Here is a 23,487-nt window from a genome sequence, read left to right on the forward strand (position 1 = left end):
CGGGTTCAATCCTGAGTTGGGAAACTAGATCCCGCATGCATGTCGCAATTAAGAGTTCGCATGCCGTAACTAAGAGTCCACAACTGCAACTAAGAAGCCTGCATGCCGCAACTAACAGTCAGCATGCTGCAACTAAAAATTGTGCATGCTGCAACTAAAATCCGGCACAGCCAAAATATAAATAAATAAATAAATATATAGATTTGGTTTTGGGGGTTTTTTTTTGCGGTACACGGGCCTCTCACCGCTGTGGCCTCTCCCGTTGCGGAGCACAGGCTCCGGACGCGCAGCCTCAGCGGCCATGGCTCACGGGCCCAGCCGCTCCGCGGCATGTGGGATCTTCCCAGACCGGGGCACGAACCTGCGTCCCCTGCATCGGCAGGTGGACTCTCAACCACTGCGCCATCAGGGAAGCCCTTAAATAAATATTTTTTAAAAAGGTTCCAATGCACCATCTAGATGGTAAAGTGAAGACTACTTTTTTAGTATACTGAAGGACAAGAATGCAAAAAGTGCTGCAGAGTGAGAAATAGTCAAGACAATCTAGACATATGAACTGATATCTAGTATACATAAAGGACTCCTACAAACCAATAAGAAAAAAACATAACCCAACAGTAAAACAGGGAAAAGACTTGAATCAGCATTTCATAAAAGAGGAAATCCAACTGAACGAAAATCAAATGGAATGGAAGTCAATCTCATTCGTCATCAGGGAAATATAAATTAAAGCCATATTACAATACCACTAGACATACACCAAGATTGCTAAAATTTTAAAGTTTAATAACACCAAGTACTAATGAGGATACAAGAAAACTGCAATACAGAAACACTGGTGGTGAGAGTGTAAACTGACACAACCACTTTGGAAAACTGTTTGACAATATCTATCAAAGCAGAACATATTCGTACTCTTATGACCAGGCAATTCCCATCCTTGGCATATATCTAAACAAAATTAAATACAAACACACACACACACACACACACACACACACACACACACCCACCCCGAAAGGGACATATATAGCATCAAAGACACAAAGCAGTGTTTTTCATAATAACCACCAAAAACTTAAATGACCATCAATATTAGAATGGATAAACAGATTGTGGTATATTCGTACAATAAAATACTGTAAAGAAATGAGAATGAAACAAACTACAGCTACACACGTGGATGAATCTCACAATAATATAATGTTAAGTGAAAGAAGCCAGACTCAGGAGTACATACAGCATGAGTCCATTTATATAAAGTCCAAAAATAGGCAAAACTAATCTATTGTGTAAAAAGTTGGAATAGTGGCTATCTGTGGGATGAGGAAAAATGGGAAGGGGCATGAGTGGCACTTCTCAGACACTGTTAGTCTCTGTGTCTTAAGCTGAGTCGCTGTAACACAGGTGTGTCTGTGAAAATTTACTAAGCTGTACACTTACGGTTGTGCACATCTCTGTATGTTCCTCTTCGATAAGCAAAGCTTTATTACTGAAAATAAAAGATTCTTGGAAACCAACATCTACTAACATGACAGTTTACTGGAGCTGTGGTAGTCTTCTACAAGACTTCATGAATCCAATGATACATACACATATAAACAGTTTCAAAAAGCTGCCCCAGATGCTCAACAATGTGGTATGCTACTTACATATGATGCATTTATGTCACTTGACTTTTTGAAAACCTTCAGTTTTTAGAAAGCAGCCTAAATCTGGATTTTTCAAAAAACTCAAAGTAATTTCCAGTACTTTATTTAACAGTGCGTAATTGGTAAGTCAGTTAACTGTATTCTCAGTTCTTGTTTTTCTACCCAGCTTTGTTTAAGAAACAACACACACACACACACACACACACACACACACACACAAACTAGAGTGGCTTACCGTATGTTATATATATAGCAAACTCTGAATTCAACTAATAAAGGAAATTCACAAGTTTTCTTAGTAGTGTGGATTATTCTTACCTCAGTCTCTTTTACTCACTGACCGGCTTCCCACTGATCTCTTTTTCTCCCACGTAACAAAGGTTAAAAAACAAAAACAAAAACAACCATGCCTGGGCAACAGTCACAAACTATACTTTACATGGGCTAAGTGAACAAAAGAAGTAGAAGGGTAATAGAAATGGCAATGACACAGCTAGATCAGGGAAAGGTTTTTAAAACAAGGTAGGAAAAAAAAAAACCAAGGTAGAAATGTGAGCAGGATACAATTCAAGGACAAAATATGCCATCCTTATCAAAGCTGCAGGTGGAAAAAGCCAGAAAGGGATATCTCATATCTAAAAACAGTGTAATCTCCATTCGTGAAGATTCAGCAGACTAGAATGCAGGCCCAAACCTAACTAGATGAAATGTAAAGTCTTAGAAAAAAAAAAGAACACAAGACAAAAAACTGTACAAGTTCAGGGTGACAGAGAACTGGCTTAATAACAGTAAGGTGAAAAAGACCTGGCTGGCCAAACTGATGTTAAGCTCAACATGAGTCAACACTGTGAGAGTACTGACCCCACCCCCAAGAAAAAGCAATCTGTTCAGCTATATAAGTACATTTTTATAACAAAGTTAGTAATAGGCCTATGGTCTTTCTCCATCTGAAGTAAGTGTTCATTCTGAAAGAGACTGACAAACCAAAGGCCCTTCAAAGGACAGTGAACAGGGACTTCCCTGGTGGTCCAGCAGTTAAAACTCCACGCTCCCAATGCAGGGGACCCAGGTTCGATCCCTGGTCAGAGAGCTAGATACCACATGCCACAACTAAAAAGATCCCGCACGCCACAATGAAGATCCTGAGTGCTGCAACTAAGACCCAGCGCAGCCAAATAATCAATCAATAAATTTTTTTTAAAAAAAACGACAGTGAACAATATAGCAGGACAAAGCTAGCACCGACGTTAATATGAAGAGAACTTCAGTTTATGTGATGGCACAGCAGAATGGTTAAGGTGGGTGGAGGGAGACAAGAGGATGGTCTTTAAACAACGGCAGGATACACTGTAGAAGAGGGACAGGGTAAATCATTATGTGTTGCACCACACAGGCAGATCTAGAATCAACAGGCAGAAGTCAAGGCAACACATTTATGTTCAATGTAAGAAATATAATTTCTGTAAAACTGTCAGCACCTCGTGGGGCAGTGTTCCTTATCACAATGCCAACGCTCAAGCAGAGCTCATCAGCTGCTTGTCACAGGAAGCACAGTGGACTTAAGAGTGGGTCAGAAGGCCCTGGATTCTAACCCCAACTCAACCATTTATTTGCCGTGTCATCCGGGGCAATTTATTTATAACCTCTCCAAATCTCAGCTCCCTTTATCCATTTACTTCATGAGATCACTGAGAGGAATAAATGAGATAATATGTGCAAGACCTAGGATGACAAAACGCAACACAAAGGTGAGTTGCTATATAGAGGGCAAGTTGCACTAGGTAACTGCTAAGATCCTCCTAGCACTGAAATTATTAACTGTACCCTGAGGCAAAAGAAAAAAAGTTAAAGTAGGTCCTAAATTTACAAAGTCAAGATTTGGTAGGCAAAAGAGAGAAAACATTATTATGACAGAAAAAAGGGAGCAGGAAATCTATGTTTTATGAGGTTATAAGAACGTACTTCTCATATAGCAAATCAGTTACCGTATCTAAAAGGTAATGCTCAATCCAGGAGATAAGCAGGAATTCAAATCAAGATGAAACACATGTCAAATAAATCAGGACTACAAATGCACTTGTAATCACTGACAGGATGAACATCACTGAATCACGGCATTAAACACAGTGCTTAACTAGTGCTCTTGCTCTGGGGACCCTCTGGACTCAGCTCCCACCATGTGGACTTACGCTCTACTCTCCCACCTACATGATCCTGAGCAAGTTATCCAATCCTCTCAGCCCCAGTTTGTAAAGGGGAAATGTAGGGTATGAAACTACCAAGTTCACAGGTTGTCGAGAAGACTCCATGGGATAATGTATGCAAAGCTTCTGACAAGGCTTCTGGTACTCAGCGGAATTCACGTTAATTGCCTTTAATTAGCTTTCATTTTTGGATGGAGTTCTGTTTTCTGAATATAAACTTGGAGAACAAATAAAAAATATATTTTGTTTTCAAATATTGAAATTAGGTTCAAATTTAAAATGATGATGTAGATCCATCAACACTGAGATGGAAAACTAACCAATGCTGACAAGTGGAAAAACCAAGTTACAAAATAATACACTTAGTATGCCTCAATTTTTTTTTTTTTTTTCTTTTTTTGCGGTACGCAGGCCTCTCAGTGTTGTGGCCTCTCCTGTTGTGGAGCACAGGCTCCGGACGCGCAGGCTCAGCGGCCATGGCTTACGGGCCCAGCCGCTCCGCGGCATGTGGGATCCTCCCGGACTGGGGCACGAACCCGTGTCCCCTGCATCGGCAGGCGGACTCTCTCAACCACTGCGCCACCAGGGAAGCCCTGCTTCAATTTTTTATGACATATGTTTTAAAAATTATTACCTCCAGATAGTAGAATTAGGTGACTTTTACATTTTTTCAATACTTTCCTGTCCTGTCTAAATTTTGTATAAGGAGTATTTCCAGTACAATTTCCAACTGGAAAAAAAATCTGATTGAAAATATTTTTCTATAAGAAAATTATCATTTAGGCCAACTTGGGGAAAAAATATTTTTACAAACTTGGAAAAATAAATTTAACACCTTTTAAAAGGTAAAAGAAAACATTTAGAAACTACTAGTAAATGTTTTGTGTGCTTTTCTAAAAAATGTGGTTCAAACAAAAGAAAAACATCTCCTAAACTGAAGAAAATATAAAGGATAAAGTTCCATGGGGGCAGGGATTGTGTCTGTTATGCTACATTCACTGCTGGAGGCACAAATATTAATAAATATTTGCTGAACAAATGGATAAAATAAAAGTCCTATTTACCCTTACACTAAATTCCATTACCTTATTTCACTAGATGCTTATTCATTTTTATCTCCAACAGCTGGCATATCATGTCACAGAAAGTTACCAATCCAGTTATTTGTTACATAAACAAAAAGCAAAAAAGATCAACAAATCTAATACAAATTGCTTCTGAAGCTAAGGAATTGATAAGCATTACTCTAAACCACTACATTCATCCTGGACTAAAATCGTTACATACAGGATAAAAGCAATGACATCAAAGAAAGGGGGGCATGTTGCCATTTCTAGGTTCCATTATGTCATGTCTAGCAAGTGAACAACACTACCATTATTAACTGTAAACCAGGAATGTATATAAAAGTACAAAGAGAACATGAAAGCCTACTCAGCCTGTATCAGCAAAGCAGCGAAACCACCACACCCCCACTCCCCACCCGCTCCCAAAAAAAAGGCAGACCTACCTTGGGCCTCTTGGACCTTCCAAGTAACTGCTTCTAGGAGGATCTGGAAGCAATCCACCTGACCTCCCTGGCATGTCCTTGACTGCAGTGATTGGCTGAGATGGAGCAGCTGAAGGCTCCCCAAGTCCTTGCTCAGATGAGAATGAACTGTACGGCAGAGCAGACTTGCTCAGTGGAGCTTTAGAATTCACTTGTTCAGATGGGCCAATGGCTGATTGCAATGGAGGATGGTACGTTGAGGGTGGGGCTGAACCAAAAGACACAGGAGTGGGAAGCAGTGCTGGTCTAGGTTTCTCTGGAACTTGTGAGTTCTGAGAACTGGAGGCTGGTGGAACTGGGGCTGTTGTTAACTGAGGAGGTATCCCTTGTGGAACTCCAGGGGGAGGTATTCCTGGAGGAGGTGTGGCTGAAGATAATGGTGGGAGGGGCATAACAGGTGGAGGCGCTGTTGAAGAGAGAGACGGTGGGGGAAGAACTGGTGGCGGCCCTGCAGAAGAGAGGGAAGGCGGGGGTAGAACTGGTGGTGGCCCTGTAGAAGAGAGAGATGGAGGCATCACAGGTGGGGGCACAGAGGTTGGTAGAGAAGGTGGCATCACAGGTGGGGGCATGCCAGGTGGTGGCACTGAAGCAGGCAGGGCAGGGGGCATCACTGGTGGTGGCAATGATGGAGGCAATACCGGAGGAGGCATTGTTGGTAGAGGTGGAGGCATCTGAGAATATGGGACAAAAGGTGGCGGCATGGACATGTTCCCCATATACTGGTTCTTCATGTTCTGAAATGAAGTGACTTTCTCCTGGAGATAGGTCTGAGTGGCTTTCATATGTCCCTGCCATGTTTTCCATTGCTTCTCATACTCCTGAAGCTGATCTTTATGAGGATAGGAATGAAGCTGTTCCTCCCACAGCTGAAACTCTCGCTCCCATTCTTGGTAGAGATGTTGAAACTGCTGCTGCTGCATCTCATAATGCCGCATCTGCAAATCTACAGACATGGTCTACAAATAAAGGGATAAAAATTATTTCAAGACATTCATATAAGAAAATTAATAAGTTAAAGTATTAATGAATCAAGGGCATTTGCAGCCTTAGGAAATTAGAACACAAGACTTTGGGAGGCTAAGGATAAGCTTGTTAAATCCTTTCCATGATGATCATTTGCCTTTCGCCCTTTGACTTATTTATATGTTATCACCGAGTTGGAAAAAATCTACCGAACACTAAAGCAAATAGCTGTCTCAGCAATAAGTATTTTTCAAGTTTTTATTACTACTATGGGTCATTTTAAATATTACTATTGAAAACGATCTGTTATAGACATACAGACGTAAGTTTATACCTCACAGATACAAGACAAACAAGTATCTAAGTCACTTCATCTTTTGTGGTGCATTTGCTTAGGTTTTTTGTGGTGGTTGCTTTGATCTTGCTGATGGATTTCTGCTTGTTACTGCAGTGCTTTTCAGGCAAAAACACAGGTTACCTTGAAGCGACATAAGAAGCCCTGGTTCTTCTTCTTTTTTTTTTTGGCCACTCTGCGCGGCTTACAGGACCTTAGTTCCCCGACCAGGGATTGAACCCCGCGCCCTCAGCAGTGAAAGCACAGAGTCCTAACCACTGGACCACCAAGGAATTCCTTTTTTTTTTTTTTTTAAATTGAAGTATAGTTGATTTACAATATTGTGTTAGTTTCAGGTGTACAGCAAAAAAAAAAACCATACACACACACACACACACACACACATTCTTTTCCATTATAGGTTATTGTAAGAGAGTGAATATAGCTCCCTGTGCTATACAGTTAAGTCCTTGTTGTTTATCTATTTTATATATAGTAGTGTGTATCTGTTAACCCCAAACTCCTAATTTATCCCTCCCCCTGCTTTCCCCTTTGATAACCATAAGTTTGTTTCTATGTCTGTGAGTCTGTAAGAAGCCCTGGTTCTTAAATCCCTTACCAACAGTACTCTAACATCTGCCTGGGTTAACATGATCAGAAGATTCCACTATACCTGCCCTTCCCCAAGAGCATTTTCACAATACCACATTTCCAAGCCCCCAGTAATGTGACAAATAACTACTCGGGCACTCCAGGCAAAACATCTGGTATCTTTCCTTCTTCATACTTAAATCTCTTTCATGAGAAACAAATCCCTTTAACATCCTGGGGCAATTTCCCATGTGGCTGAGGAACTGAGGAAGCACTCACCTGTATATGTGGTGGATGCTGTATAATCTGCTGGTACTGTTGTAGGATCTGCTGTAACTGAGTGTGCTTCTGCATTATTCCCTGATACTGGAAGCCAACTCGATGCTGCTGGTGCTGCTGCCAGTGTGCTGCTGCAGCCTGCAACTGTTTTAACCTGGCGTCTTCTTCTGGGTCCTCAGACTAAAGATAAAAGAGAGGGTACAGTCTTTTTCCTTTTTCTAAGTCATAAACAGCAACCAAATTTATAAGAAACCTGACTATTTTATAAAGTATTATGTTGTAATAGTATTGTGTTATAAAGTCCAGAATCCCTGCAACTGTGAGAAAAGCTATTCTATCCTTAGATAAAATACTTAGTTCTATCTATACTGTGATCATGGATACTAATACAAAGGAATTTATAAATCCCACAGTCTTTACGAGAATAATCACCTCACTGTTCCTAAATAGGATAACCATTTCCCCAGCAGAAAGTCAATCCACAGTTACTATCCTTTTCACTATATGAGAAATCTCTTTTTTCACCTTAGTCACTTTTCACCAGCTGCCTACGGTGTAATCATCATGTTTCATTAATGTTTCCATGTAAGGCTCTTGGGAGAACAGTGACCTTTGGACCAATGTGAGAACTTTCCATGTGCCAGTCAGTATGCTAAGCAACAAGGATTATCACATTTAATGCTTTAATAGCTCAATAAGAAAGCTACTATTTGAATATGCCCATTTTGTAGATGAGGAAATTGAAGCATAGAATGGTTAACTAACTTGCTCAGAGTCACCACCAGCAAGTAGCAATGCCTGGACTACAGCCCAGGCAGTTTGACAATAAAAGCTCAATCTCTTAATTATTGCCCTGTACTGCCAATATGAAAACACCCACCCTTGCATCCCTTTAGTGCTTAGAGACACTCAATTCAGAAGAGTGTCTAATTCTTCACTCTCACTTAAACGATGAAAAAATGCCTTTTCTAAACCCGATATGGCACACATCTGACTATTCCACAAATGAAATTTTACATGCACTTAAAAAAAAAAAATGAAAATATATATCCCTTTATATATAACAAAGGTACATATATATATGAATCAGAAAAAAACGGAACAACTTAATAAATACCAAGTAATTAACTTCATGGTTACCTGGGGTTCCTCAGGTGGGAGAGGAGGTGGTACGTCCTCATTAGGGGGTGGTAATGGGGGCTCCTCCGATGGAGGGGGTTCTGGTACTTGGCTGGTGGCAGGTACAGTAACTTCTTCCTTTACCGGCTCAGCTGCATCCTTTGCTACAACAGGACCCTTTTTGTGTCCCGGCAAATGCACTTTTGTCCTCTGCTGCAAACTAAGCAGGTGCTGTCGATACCAGTACTGCTGCTGTTCCTACAACAGAAACCATTTTTAAGTCAGAAAGAGAAAAACAAATATCGTATATTAACGCATATATGTGGAACCTAGAAAAATGGTACAGATGAACCGGTGTGCAGGGCAGAAACAGAGACACAGATGTAGAGAACAAACGTATGGACACCACGGGGGGAAAGTGGCGGGGGTGGTGGTGGTGGTGTGATGAATTGGGAGATTGGGATTGACATGTATACACTGATGTGTATAAAATGGATGACTAATAAGAACCTGCAGTATAAAAAAATTAATTAAATTAAAATAAAAAATTTAAAAAAAAGAATTTTAATTGACAATCCTGTATATCTGCAACTTGGTTTTGACAGGGAGCTACACTTGTGTCTGTGTTCACGTATTTATATATAAGAAAAGGCAAACCTGAACTGAGAAAGGCAAATAAATAAACATGATCTTTCAATTCCTCCCCCAAATTTATATGTTTAAATTAAATCATACATGTTAATTCAACATACTTCTCTATTCTCATTAAAAAAACATGCTTTTGGAGGTGAGAGTAGTCTTTCTGATAAAAGATCAGAGTAAATCTTTTCAGTATTCATAGCTATTGTTTTTAACTTGCCTTTAGTTGGTTCAGTTTTATCCACGGGGGTCTCGTGATTAATGAATATAATAAATAGTCCTACCTCTTCTCTCTGTCTTCTCTTCTGCAGTATCCTTCCCTCTTTTAAACACCTGCTGTATCATTAATCTTGCCATACCCAGGTATATATACATAAATGAAAATACATTGGGTTTTAGAATGCTTTCTATTTATTTTAAAAGTTTCACTTTGTCTTCCAAGTTATACTGTAATTTGATTTTCTGGAAGCTTATTTTGTGCTTCCACTTTCTAAAAATTACCACAATAATAAGTTTAATGTGGAAAAAAATTAGAAGATACAGCCTATCCTGATTATTCATGGATTCTGTATTTGTGAATTTGCCAACTTGCAAAAATTTATTTCTAACTCCAAAATCAACACTCAGGGAACTTTCACAGTGATTTATGGACACGCGCAGATGGGCAAAAAATTAGTTATCTGACTTGCACGTCCCTGTCTGAGGCAGAACACAGCCATGCTCTGCCTTTTTGTTTAGCTCTTATATTGTAAATAAGTGTTCTTTTCAAGGTCTATTTAGGGCCACATTTTTCACATTTCTGTACTTTTTGGTTGAAGATTTTGCTGTTTAAAATGGCCCCAAGCATTGTGCTGAAGTGCTGTCTAGTATTCCTAAGTGCGAGAACGCTATGATGTGCCTTAAGAAGAAAATACTTGTGTTGGATAAGCTTCTTTCAGGCATGTGTTATAGTGCTGTTGGCTGTGAGTTCAATGTTAATGAATCAACAATATACATTAAATAATTTGTTTTTAAACAGAAACACATATAAAACAAGGTTATGTATTGACTGGTTGAAGAAAATGTGACCAAAGGCCCACAGGAACCTAACCCTGCACTTCCCCTAGGAGCAATTGTTCAGTATTCACTAATTCAGTGTTCTTGACAACTTTATAAAATATAAATACCTCAAATAAAGAGACTCGACTACAAATAAGCAATAATTAAAATCAATTTTAAAAAATCTCACCACTCAGAAGTAACTACAGGATCTTCATTATCCCAGAGTTCACTATATAATTCCCCATGGTTACAAGGTGGCATAAGGAAAAAAAAGTTGTCATAACACTAAAATATTCACTAATGAACTGCCCTATATACTTCTATAATTAACAACAGCATATAAACAGAAACAAAAACAATAGCATACACTTCTATTACAATTATAAAGATGCAGGATCTAGCAGAAGTACTACCAGTTAACAACCAAAAATAATTCTTATAATAGGAACTGCAAAAGAGAATGACATGAATATCAAATGTTGAAAAACAGCCCTTGGAAAAATGTATAAATCCCCAAAATATTTTTTCAACATATTCAAAAATGAAATAAATGATGATAATATAGTGTTATCACACAATTTTGTCACAAAAATTATAGTACAGAAACCTAATCTACAATTTATTCTTTATAAACTCTAAGACTCAGCTGTTCTTTATGATTTTTGAGCTTTATTTTTCAAGATTGTGTCCCAAATAAAATTTTTTACTTTTTACAATAAACTTTTGGTCCTTGTGTTAAATGGATTCATTTTACTTGCATTCACTGAGATTCATTATCTCTGGATAACCAGGATTTCCTATATTGTTACTATTTTACTGTATATCCACTCCAATTTTCCACATGCAAATATACATGATACTCTTTTCTCATGAAACATACTGTCTTGTTATCTGTTTTCTCATTTGCAGAAAGTAACTGTCTTGGGAGAGAGGTGTTTCATGCTTTTCTCATATCCTGTCTGGTGCTTAAGCATAGTGCTGGAACACACAGTAGAATGTCAATAAATAGTTGCTGATCAGCTAAAGACTTCCCTTCTAGGCTACTAATTTCTATGACCTGAAACTTGCTACATCCCTTTGGAAGAGTAAATTCCATCTCACTAACTCCATCCTGAAGTTTGGGTCATGACTCGGTTTTTCTCTTTTTAATTATCATACACATAATCATCAGTTCCTGAAATATAATTACTTTTACTATTCAACATGAAAAAAAAGAAAAAAAACCAACACACTGTTCATGATAGTCAACAATTATGTGGTATTAGAACATTTTCAACTTTCTTCCATTATTGTATGAAAATACTGAAAACAGCAACAGGCTTGTTTTTTAGCTTTAAAAAATTAATAAACTCTTTCAAGTAGAAGTTAAAAGTTTCCTTTTTTTTTTTTTTTTTTTCCTTTTTTTTAAGTTACTTTGAAAGCATCACCAAAACATACAAAGATGCAAACTATCTTTCATAAACTAGAAGCCAGTGGCTATAGATAGGAAGATTATTCAGGTCTAGATTCCTTATCAATTTATACCCACCTTATTCCTTATTCTTGTGCTTTCTATCTCTTTGTCTTAGACCTAGTCTAAGGTTAAGAACCGTGTTAGGAGCTCAAGTACTTGTTGATTTACTAACAGTATGCACTGCAGATCAATTTCTATTTAATATGAACCCAATAAGCAGAAACCAGATCTAATTCAATCCTAGGACGAGGCTTTGGCACATTTTTAAAGCTCTGCAAATGAATAATGATGAAATCATTCAGAAATGTCCTCAGTGACCCCAGAGAAGGTTGCTTTATCTCTATTTTAAAAAGGAATAAAACCTGCCTGGACTTGCTAATGAAGCTGAAATAGTAGCCAGTTCTTCTGAATGTCCCATTATATCAGACAACGCCATCTCATATGGGATGTTAGTTCATAGGTAGAGGAAAATCACAGTAAATGTCACATTCACAAAGAGATTGAATAGGGCTCCCCTGGTGGCACAGTGGTTGAGAGTCCGCCTGCCAATGCAGGGGACACGGGTTCGTGCCCCGGTCCGGGAGGATCCCACATGCCGCGGAGTGGCTGGGCCCGTGAGCCATGGCCGCTGAGCCTGCACGTCCGGAGCCTGTGCTCCGCAACGGGAGAGGCCACAACGGTGAGAGGCCCGTGTACCACACACACACAAAAAAAGAGATTGAATAGAGTTAAAAAGTAAGGATGTATCTGTCATAAATACCAAAAAAGATGCTAATTAATTCAGCAAGTATTTACTGACCACTTGCTACCAGTACAGTAAGGAACTAGGTACTAAAAGATTCTGCAAGTAGGGAAATATAAAGAAGGAGGGACAGGGAGAGAGAGAGAGAGGATGAATGAATGAATGGATGAATGAATGAATGAACACATGTGTCTATGTGTGTGATGTTTTAAAAATTTTGAAAGGTTGCCTTTCCTGTCCAGGTTGATTAGGATAAATGCCTGTAACATTACATGTTCAATGTCATATCCTAAAGCAAGTGGGATGGGGAGGGGAGACTTGGTAAAATAATGAAATGGATTTCCATTTTTTTAATTTATTTAAAATATATTTATTTTCAACATTTTTGAAGTTCACACTCTACTCCAGGAATTAAGGTCCCATCTTAAAAAAAAAACTCCTTTACTGTGCCTCTTCCTCCAGCTCCTGCCCACATTCTCTCTCTCTCTCTCCTTCAGTCAAACTTCTTAAAAGAGTTGTCTATACTCACCATCCCCATTTCCTCACCTTCCATCACTCCTCAAATCAATGCAATATGGCTTCAGTCACTATGAAACTGCTCCTGCCAAGGTCAACAATAATCTACATGTCAGTAAATGCAAAAGATAACTCACAGTCTTCATCTTGCTTGACCTCTCAGCAGTAACACAGCTGACTACACCCTCCTCCTAGAAACAGTCTTCCCTTCACTTCTGTGGCACTGCACTGTCCTGATTTTCCATCTACCTATTTGGCCTTTCTTCCCATTGGTTCCCTTAGGTACTGTGGTTCTGCAGGGCTAGGCTCAATGTCCTTTAAACTTTATTCTTACTCTACACACACTCTTCAGGAGACCTCATCTATTTCTGTGCCTTCAAATACCATTTTTATGCTGAAGACTCACAAGTCTATGTCTCCCAGATCTCACTTCTAGACTCCAGACCTGTATCTAACTTCTAACTGGACATCTCCATTTAGAATCTTATGTCTCAAGGATCTTAAACTCAGTAAGTCTAAAACTTAACTCATCATTTTCCCTTCCTCCCCAGACCTGTTCTTCCCCCTCCTGTAGGTTATTAGTATATGGAACCACCATCCACCCAGTTTCCTATCCCAGAAACCCAGGAATCGTCCTTGATGCCTCCCTCTCCACTACTGCTCAATCTCCAACTGGATTCTAGCACCAAAATATTTCTCCAGTCTTTCCACTTGTCTCCATCTCCTCCATCACCATCCAAGTCCAAGCCACTACTAACTCTTGCCTGGATCACTCTATTCACTATTCTCTCTAAATCACTCTTGCTCCTTTCGATTCCACTCTCCCCAAAGCAGTGTGAACTTTCAAACAAACCAATCTGTCACATTTGGCTATATAAAATCCTTCAATGGCTTCCTACTGCCCTTGGGATAAAGTCTTCATAGGTCCTCCCTGGCCTGGTTTGTACATTCAGTAAGCCCTACTGAACTTAATTCTTTGAACTCGTATCTGGTTATTTCCTACCCATTCTTCAGGTTTCATTTAAATATTACTTGCAAAGGGAGGTCTCTTCAATTAGGTTAGAGCTCCCAGCTATATTCAATCATTTGAAAAATATTTATTGTTCACCTACTATGTGCTAGACCCTGAGCAAGTCCCTGTGAATACAATGGTGAGCTTAAAAAAGCTCACCTTTTCCTAATCCTTATGGAATGGTCTAGTGATATTTTCTATTTTATAATTCCACAGCACCTTACATGTCTTCAATTACTTTTTAAATGTCTTTTCCCCGCACTGGAACAAGTGAATGAGGGCAGGTACCTTGTCTATTTTGTTCACCATTTCATCTCCAGTACTAAGCACAGTTCTTGGCACACAGTTGTTACTCAATATATATTTAAGTATTAGATAGTGACTAAAAACTCTAATCAAAGTCAACAGCTTTACCTAAATAAGTTTTAAGAATAAAAGAATAAATCACAGTTCATTAAAAAAAGACCAGTATGGGCTTCCCTGGTGGCACAGTGGTTGGGAGTCCGCCTGCCGATGCAGGGGACGCGGGTTCGTGCCCCGGTTCGGGAGGATCCCACATGCCGCGGAGCGGCTGGGCCCGTGAGCCAAGGCCACTGAGCCTGCGCGTCCGGAGCCTGTGCTCCGCAACGAGAGAGACCACAGCAGTGAGAGGCCCACGTACCGCAAAAAAAAAAAAAAAAAGACCAGTATGCATTTTAACTAGCCAGTCCTTTAAAACACACAGAAGAGTTAATTCTTCAAAAAAGACACATTCCATTATATCACTTTACTCTGAAAACTAGAAATTAAATGGAAGAATATCAAGCACTTATCCTGTCTTTTCTATATAGGCTAACTGTATGTCCAATCAAACAGCCCTAGTTCACGAGTGAAAGTTTTTCTTTACAGAATTCCTTATGGTAAATATAGAAGAAACAGCAGGAAAAAAAATCACCATATTGCAACCTCTAACAAAGAAATAATTTACTCAAGCAAAGACCATCAACGGATGAACCACTAGATGAAATATTAGATTCAAGATTGATGGGAAGCTTTACAGCGGAGAAACCAGTCACCCCCCCTTGATCAATCTTGGCACCACTAACTATGGGACAACCAGGCACTGAGTGACTCCTGATGGGATGCAAATGAAGTACACAGCACTACCTAGGTTACGAAGTACACTTGCCAAAAGAAAGGTGAACTTAAATCTAAGAAGGTTGCACAGTTAATGCCTAGTTTACAAAAAACAACATGGGAGAGAGAGGAACAAGTCAAATGACACCAACGAGACAGCAGACAAATCCAGGACGTGGGACATTCTACAGGATAACTAACACAGATTTTTCAACAAGCTCAACGGCAAGGGTAGAGAAACAGAATAGGAGAGACTGACCTAAATCAGGGATTCTCAAGTGAGAGTGATTTTGCCCCCCAGGGGATATTTGGCAATATCTGGAAACATTTTTGGTAGCCACAACAGGGGGCTGCTACTGGCATCTAGCAGGTAGAGGCCAGAGTTGCTGCTAAACATCCTACAATGCACAAGACAGCCGCACAACAGAATTATTCTGCCCCAAAATGTTTATACTGAATCCCAATTTGAACAAACCATCAACACTTTATTAAGTCCACGGGGGAATTTTAACATGGATAATATCAAGGAATTATTTTTATTAGTATGATGAGACAATAGGGGAAATCTGAACAGATCTGGCATTAGATGATAGAAACTTGTTAATTTTGTTAGGTGTTATAACGTGTTTACCTTAGAAAAAGTCCTTTAAAAAAAAATGTCTAAGAATGTAGGAAGGAAATGATGTGAGATCTAAGATTCATTTAAAAATATTTCAGCAAGAACAACAGTAAAGGGGCTTCCCTGGTGGCGCAATGATTGAGAGTCCGCCTGCCGATGCAGGGGATACGGGTTCATGCCCCGGTCCGGGAAGATCCCACATGCCGTGGAGCAGCTGGGCCCGTGAGCCACGGCCGCTGAGCCTGCGCGTCCGGAGCCTGTGCTGCGCAACGGTAGAGGCCACAACAGTGAGAGGCCCGCGTACCACAAAAAACAAAACAAAACAAAACAAACAAACAAACAAAAAGAACAGTAAAGGCCTAGGTGAAGCATACATGGCAAAATCTTGATAGCTGTTGAATCTGAGTGATGGGTATATGGGGAGAATCATACCATTTTCTCTACTTTTGTGCATGTTTAAAATCTTTCACCTTAAAAAAATTTTTAATGAAATATTCCAAAAATAAAATATGAATCAACAGAGAAGCGTTAATTGTCAGAGATTGGCACTGGCATGAAGAAAATGTTACCACCTGATAAACCAAAGTAACCTAAGTATAGAACACGACAACTCTTGTATCTTATTCAACAAAACTTTGTGGAGAGCTGACAAATTGGCAAGACACTGGCCTAGGTGCTACAGGGGATAAAAAGGTAAGTGAGGCAGTCCCTGTCTGCAAGGGACTTAAGATTTGAAGAACAGAACCAAACCACACGGGTAAGCTGAAGCACGGCTTCATAGAGACCCTGATATTTGAGATGTGCCTCGAAAGCAATACAACTGTAAGGGGGGAGAGAGGGTTGAGGAAGTTGGGATGAATTCTAAAGAGAGATTAAAAAAAACCTAAAGAGGCTTAGCAAGGGCCTTCTTGATCTGGCCCATTCCCACCTCTCAAATCTCATCTTCCACCACTTTCTTTACGGCTCTCATCAAAGAATCTGAGGCACTGAATAGTCAAAGCACTAAAAGAAGTTCACTATATACAAGGGTACAAAGGCAGAAAAACAAAAACAGTGTTCGTGCTAAATATTCATATTAAGGACCAGTCTGATTCCCGCCCCCCCTCCCCCACTACCAAAAAACAATTCATTTGTCTAAGAGGCCAGAAAAAGTCCAGTAGAGATGAGGATATAAATGTCATATTTTGGCTTGGACTAACTCTGAGAGTGCTGGACAACAAAAGCACTGGAAATCTCAGAGTGGGGTGGTAAAGGGGGCAAAAATTCCATCTCTATTATAATGGAGGAATCTGGAGAAATAACCTGATGGGATAGTACTAATTTGGTGTAAGCTAACAGAATCTCTCATTCTACCGTTTTACCCCAGCATCTCAAGTGTTTTCTCCTGATGATGTGCCAAGCACCACATCTTGCTTACTTAAAACAACCTGTTTTCAGCCCGGTGCTTTGTGACCACCTAGAGGAGTGGGATAGGGAGGGTGGGAGGGAGGGAGACGCAAGAGGGAACAGATATGGGAACATATATATATGTATAACTGATTCACTTTGTTATAAAGCAGAAACTGGCACACCATTGTAAAGCAATTATACTCCAATAAAGATGTAAAAAAAACAAAAAAAACAACCTGTTTCTCTTCTTAATTTCTAATGCCAAACCACTGTAAAATTAGAATAATATCTTTTGGAAATCTTTATATGTGAATCTGAGCTTGTAGATTAAACGATTCTCTTTTTTCATGAGGGAATCTATGTAGATTACTAATTGCTAAAAGTGTCTATTTTAAGAAACCAAAACAAATTATTTCTTCCACTTTAATTTTATCTTCTTTCTTAAGAAAGGAATTCATTTATTACTGCTACCCTATCAATCTTTGACAGGGAAGCATCACTTGAAAGAGAAGTTTAGAAGACTGGCTCTCTCATGAATGAAGAGATGTCACCAGCATTTTTTTAAAACTTGGCCGAATTCCAAGGCTGTTAACTGTGGAGTAAATGGTAACAACAATGCAATGCAGCAAACTGGTCATGTCTTAAAACTACCTTTAAGTGATGTGAGAACAGGATGTATGGGTCAGTTCCTTAAATGACCAACAGATTCCCAAAAAGGTCAAATATGTAGACTTCCCTAGGTATTGCATATATATCTATAAACATAATTAGGATGTTCCTGATTAGAACAAGATTTCCACCCTTCATTTGCTGAGACTTCTTAATTCAGGAAGCTGACAGCTATCAGTGGCCCTTAATTTTCTTTTAAAGAAACTAACTGGTCATAAGATTCATATGCATTTCAGGTGTCAGCCCTTTGAGAAGCTTCTTTTTTATGCTGCCTCTAAAATAGAATTTTAGTTTAAGTTACAATTAAACAACAACAACAACAAAAAAAAGCCCTTTGCAACAGCAATAAAACCTAGAAGCATGATCAAAGGAAACCAAGGAATATATCTGAGAAGTAACTCTTGAGCCACCCCATCACTCTGGTGTCTAGAAATATCTTCAAACACTGTTCTTTTAATAATCCACATTTAGCTAATTAAAAAGCTGGGATGTCAGACCTTTGACTTTTATGGAATACTCTGGAGTGTAAATTAGCCAGTTATTGTGTGTTGGAATTAGGCTAAGCACTGGGTAAAGCCCCCAGGCCTGCTCACTTAGGGCCCTCTAGGTGAGAGAGGCAGCTTGGGCAGATGTTTTCTTACCTGTGGAGTCATCGTAGAGGGATCTGGCTCAGGGGCAGCTTGCTGCTGTTCAGCACTCTTGTTCTTGGACCCGCTCTCCAAAGGCTCTTGCTGGACAGTCGTCTTATTCCCAGAAGGGGCGGACGGCGGTGGCGGAGCTAGCAGCTGGGATTTAGAATGGCCTTGGGAGGGGCGGGAAGGAGATGCCTGAGAAGAGGGCAAGTAGGACTGGGAATGGCTCAAATAGGACTGCGAGGAGGAGGAAGAGGAAGAATAAGATGGGGTGGGCGCCAGGTAGGACTGGGAAGGTGGGGACTGAGAAGGGGACGGCTGAGCGGGAGGCAGGTAGGGCTGAGACGAGGCCGGGGGGTAGTACGAGGGTGGTGGCTGAGGTGGAGGCATGTAAGATTGAGACGGAGGCATGTAAGACCCTGGCGGTACTGGGGGAGATTCAGGGGGAGAATCCAGCTCCATGGGAACCAAACCAGGAGGCCCGTCTCGTTGGTGGTGGAGCATCTGGTGTTTGTACTGCTGCTGCTTCTGATAGCTGAGAGCCGGCCCAGGTGGCGGGGGCATCGGCGGCGGCGGTGGCTGCCAGTCCCCGTAGCCGCCCCCCGGCATCACCGGCGGGGGCGGCAGGGGGGGCGGAGGAAGGTGATGGGGCTGGAGCACGCACTGCATTTGCTTCTGGTGCATCTGCTGCAGCTGCTGGAGCTGCGCCAGGTGCTGCTCGCGGAAGCTCATGAAGCCAGAAGAGGAGGGGGCCGCGGGAGTCGTCGAGCTCGAGTACCCGGGCCCCGGCGAGGCCTCAGGAAGCGCCACCGGCGGTGGCGGCGGGACCGGCGGCGGCGGATAGTGGCTGCTCCCGCCATACCGGCCCCAATTCGGGTACATATCGGAGAAGAAGGCGCAGCACTCGTCCCGGCGTCGTTACGCGTCGCAACCGACCTCCAGGAGCTGCGGCGGCGACGGCGACAGCCGGAACTCGCGGCGCCTACAGGCCCCGGAGCGTGTAAACGGAGCGCACCAGTGCGCCGGCGCTACCGAGCTGCGCCCGCGACCGGGAAGGTGGGGACGGTACCGGGGCGATTACGCCTGCGCAGTAGCCACAGAGAGGAGAACAAAGGCAAGATAGAGCGGCCCTTTGCTTAGCGACTCTCGGTTGCCACCTTCCTTCCGGTTCGGATAATGTAGGGGCGAGCTGAATGTTCCTATATAGCCAAGGAACCATAGAGTCTCACAGCTGAGAGCGGTGGTAGAGATCCTATCGCTCTACGGGTTCGCTTTTGAATGGAAAAAAAAAAAGGTTCCATTCACAATAGCAACAACAACAAAAAAACATGAAGCAGGTAGGAATAACACTAATAAGAATAAGCAGAATCTATATAAAGGAAACTACAGAACTATACAGACTCATATCCGAGTGGAATAAAATTAGACTTGAAATAATGGAGAGGTTTACCATGGTTCTGAATGAAAAGAGGAAAAATTATGAAGATGTCAGTTCTTCTCAAATTAAGTGAATAGACTTAATTCAATTCTAACAGAAAATCCAATTAGGAACAAATCTGTGAAGATGTATTCTGAAGACAGAATATAAGAGTACATCAATTCCTGCAGGTATTGTAAAAGGGAAGAAAGGGAATTCTTTAGAATAATTCAATGCAGAAGGCTTTATGTTGGAGAATATCAGTCAAAGGAAAGGTAGCAAAAGCCAGATAACAAGATTGTCTAGAGAGGACCAGATTGGATTTAGAAAATAATCCAATCTCATGTAATACTAAACATGAACCCATTTGGCTTGAGAGAATCACTGAAAAACAAAGCTGATACATACTGAATTCTGAAAACAAAACAAAACAAAAACCTACCTAACTCTGAGACTATTAAGTGTGTCAATGTGTCAGTTGTGCACCACTTAAAAGTTTGACCTTGCTTCCATCTTAATAACCCAGATCTTCACCTCTCATAGGAGGTGGATGTGAGCGGAAAGTGGGGCAGCTAAGTTTCCTTTGGAAGAGAAAGCTTTTCATTCTCAAATAGGAATTTAGCTGTGTTTCTTTTAGCTTTTATTGAAATATAAAGTATATACATAAAATTACAAATCATAGTGTACAGCTTAGTGAATTTTCACAAACCAATCACACTTGTGTACAGATCAAGAAACAGAACATTACCCAACTCAGAAATCCCACTTGTAATTTTAATATTTTCAATTGAAATTCTCTTTGAAAACTATAAAAATAAATGTAATTTACTATAGAACAGACAAGGAGAAAATCAGATGATCATCTCATTAGATGCAGAAAAATAATGTTTTCTTTCATTTCATAAATTTCAATATCCATTTATGATTTTTAAAAAGATTTGCAAGCCAGAAGTAAAAGGAAACTTCCTTAATCTTATACAGAGTATTTACTAAGAAAACTACAGCAAACATCACAGTTAATGCTGAAAAGTTGAAAGTTTTCCCACTGAGATCAAGAACAGATGTCCACTACTATCATGTCTGTTACGGGTTGAACTGTGTCCCCCCCACACCCCCCCAAAAAAGATGTTTAAATCCTAACCCCCAGCACCTCAGAATGTGACGTTATTTGGAAATAGGGTTGTCCCAGGTGTAATTAATTAAGATGAAGTCATACTGGAGTAGGATGGGCCCAAGTGGTCTCCTTATAAGATGGCCATTTGAAGACAGCACACAGAGAGGATGCCATGTGATGGTGAAGGCAGAAATGGAGTTATGCAGCTGCAAGCCAAAGAATGGAATAAATGGAATTCTCATATGCTGCTGGTGTGAGTGTAAATTGGGATGACTACTCTGAAATACTATTTGGCACTATCTACTAAAGCTGAACAGCCCCAGAGCCTATGACCCAGGAATCCCACTCCTAAACATATAACCAACAGAAATGCATATATATGTTCACCAGAAGGCATGTACAAGAATGTTCACAGCAACATTATTTGTAATGGCTGAAAACTGGAAAACAACACAAATGTCTACCTACACTAGAATAGGTAATCAAATTGTGGTATATTTGTACAATGGAATACAAAACACCAAAGAGAACGAATAATCTATAAGTACATGAAACCACTCAGATGAATCTCACAATGTTGAGCAAAAGAAGCTAGACAGAAAAGAATATATACTATATGTTCTCACATATATAAGTTCAAAAATAGACAAAACTTATATATAGTGTTAGAATTCAGGACAGTGGAGGGATAGTGACTGAAAGGGAGCTGCGAATGCTGTTTCTCGATCTGGGTGCTTGTTACATAGGTATGGTCAGTTTATGAAAAGTTCATCAAGCTGAACCACTTTTGATCTGTGCACTTTTCTGTTCGTATAATTCAAAAATAATGTACCACCAAGAAAATTGTGAAAGATGGAAGTTCAAAAGAATAGTTACTGTAAAATTGACTTTACATATAGTTCAAAAATAGACAAAATTAAGTCATAATGTTAAAAGTGAAGGTAAGGACTTCCCTGGCGGTCCAGTGGTTAGAGCTCTGCACTCCCATTGCAGGGGGCATGGGTTCAATCCCTGGTTGGGGAACTAAGATCCCGCATGCCACACAGTGAGGCCAAAAAAAAAAAAGAAAAAGAAAAGAAAAAAGGAAGGTAGTGGCTGCCTTTGGGGAGAAGGAAAAGTGTAGTGACCAAGAGGGGTCACAAGTAGGGTTTTAGGTGCTAACAATGTTCTGTTTCTTGAACCAAGTGGTAATTACATAAATATTTGCTTTGTTAAAACTTACTGAGCTGTAAATTTATCCTTTGTGGTTTCCTGTTTGTGTTTTGTACCTCACAATTTTTTTTTTAAGTTTTTAAGAGTGGGAAGGAGAAGAAAAGTGATGGTAGTGGAAGACAAAGAAAGATGAGATTAGGTTGAGGAAGGCAGGAAGCTCTCTCTTTGCCTTTTCCTTTCCTACCTGGCATGGTAAGTTCTAGCTGTCAGGCCCCAGGCCCTGTATCCAGAAACCCTCCCTCAGCAAGGCACCTAACAGGGAAACAGCAACGCTGTTTAAAACAGGCCCTTCCATGTTCCCCTCATTGTTTCAAGATAGATTTCAGCATTGTTCTAGATCCTATAGGAAATCCTATCTGCTACATTCTTTTTTTTATATATATAAATTTATTTATTTATTTATTTTATTTTTGGTTGCGTTGGGTCTTTGTTGCTGCGCTTTCTTTAGTTGTGGCAAGCAGGGCCTTCTCATTGCAGTGGCTTCTCTTGTTGTGGAGCACCGGCTCTAGGCGCGCGGGCTTCAGTAGTTGTGGCACACGGGCTTAGTTGCTCCGCGGCATGTGGGATCTTCCCAGACCAGGGCTCCAACCCGTGTCCCCTGCATTGGCAGGCGGATTCTTAACCACTGCATCACCAGGGAAGCCTCTATCTGCTACATTCTTACACTTAAGGAACTAACATATAGTTGGCCATTCAAATTTTGTAGCCTGCACAATTAATTCTCAAAAGTCACAGCCATCTTCGTTATACAGAACCCGTCTCCAGAAAATTATTTAAAAGAAGACTCATTGTTTGTGTAATACTCTCCTCATGACATTTTAGTAACATTAATTTCACGTTATATGATCAACCCCAAGCCCATTTTTTAGAGACTAATTTTACTAATCTAGAATGTAGAAAGTAAAGTTACAATGAAAACGTAAAGTGCTCTTATTCAAAATGAAATAAGGGATGAATTAAAGCACAAATCACACAGAAGGTTTTGTGTGGGAAACTCTGGGGGGTGGGGTCAGCTGTTAATTGTCAATGCTGTCAAAATCAACTCAGCATGAGCCTTCCCTGGGTTAGGTTTATAATCCAGCTGCCCGGGACTTTCCTGGTGGTCCAGTGGGTAAGACTCTGTGCTCCCAATGCAGGGGGGGCCAGGGTTCGACCCATGGTCAGGGAACTAGATTCCACATGCCACAACTTAAAGGGTTCGCATACTGCAACTAAGACCCGGTGC

The 23,487-nt window shown here is 40.5% G+C and overlaps 1 protein-coding gene across 3 annotated transcripts in view; it reads right to left on the minus strand.

The window, feature by feature from the left end:
* Positions 1 to 19,545, minus strand: part of YLPM1 (YLP motif containing 1) — a 66,817-nt gene extending 47,272 nt beyond the window's left edge. For 2 of the 3 annotated variants that reach the window (XR_003002241.1, XM_024737776.1), the window contains exons 1-4: positions 18,529 to 19,545; positions 8,713 to 8,949; positions 7,573 to 7,752; positions 5,367 to 6,361 (exon numbers count right to left, since the gene is read on the minus strand). Coding sequence is in view for 2 of the 3 variants with exons in the window: in XM_024737776.1 (XP_024593544.1) it covers positions 5,367 to 6,361; positions 7,573 to 7,752; positions 8,713 to 8,949; positions 18,529 to 19,401 (2,285 nt within the window). In the remaining variant the exon portion in view is untranslated. The remainder of the gene's footprint in view (positions 1 to 5,366; positions 6,362 to 7,572; positions 7,753 to 8,712; positions 8,950 to 18,528) is intronic. The other variant, XM_024737775.1, reaches the window with a different exon arrangement.
* Between the last annotated feature and the right edge of the window lie 3,942 nt (positions 19,546 to 23,487).

The sequence above is a fragment of the Neophocaena asiaeorientalis genome, unplaced genomic scaffold (genome assembly GCF_003031525.2).
Source record: "Neophocaena asiaeorientalis asiaeorientalis breed wild unplaced genomic scaffold, Neophocaena_asiaeorientalis_V1.1 scaffold49, whole genome shotgun sequence".
Classification (NCBI taxonomy): domain Eukaryota; kingdom Metazoa; phylum Chordata; class Mammalia; order Artiodactyla; family Phocoenidae; genus Neophocaena; species Neophocaena asiaeorientalis.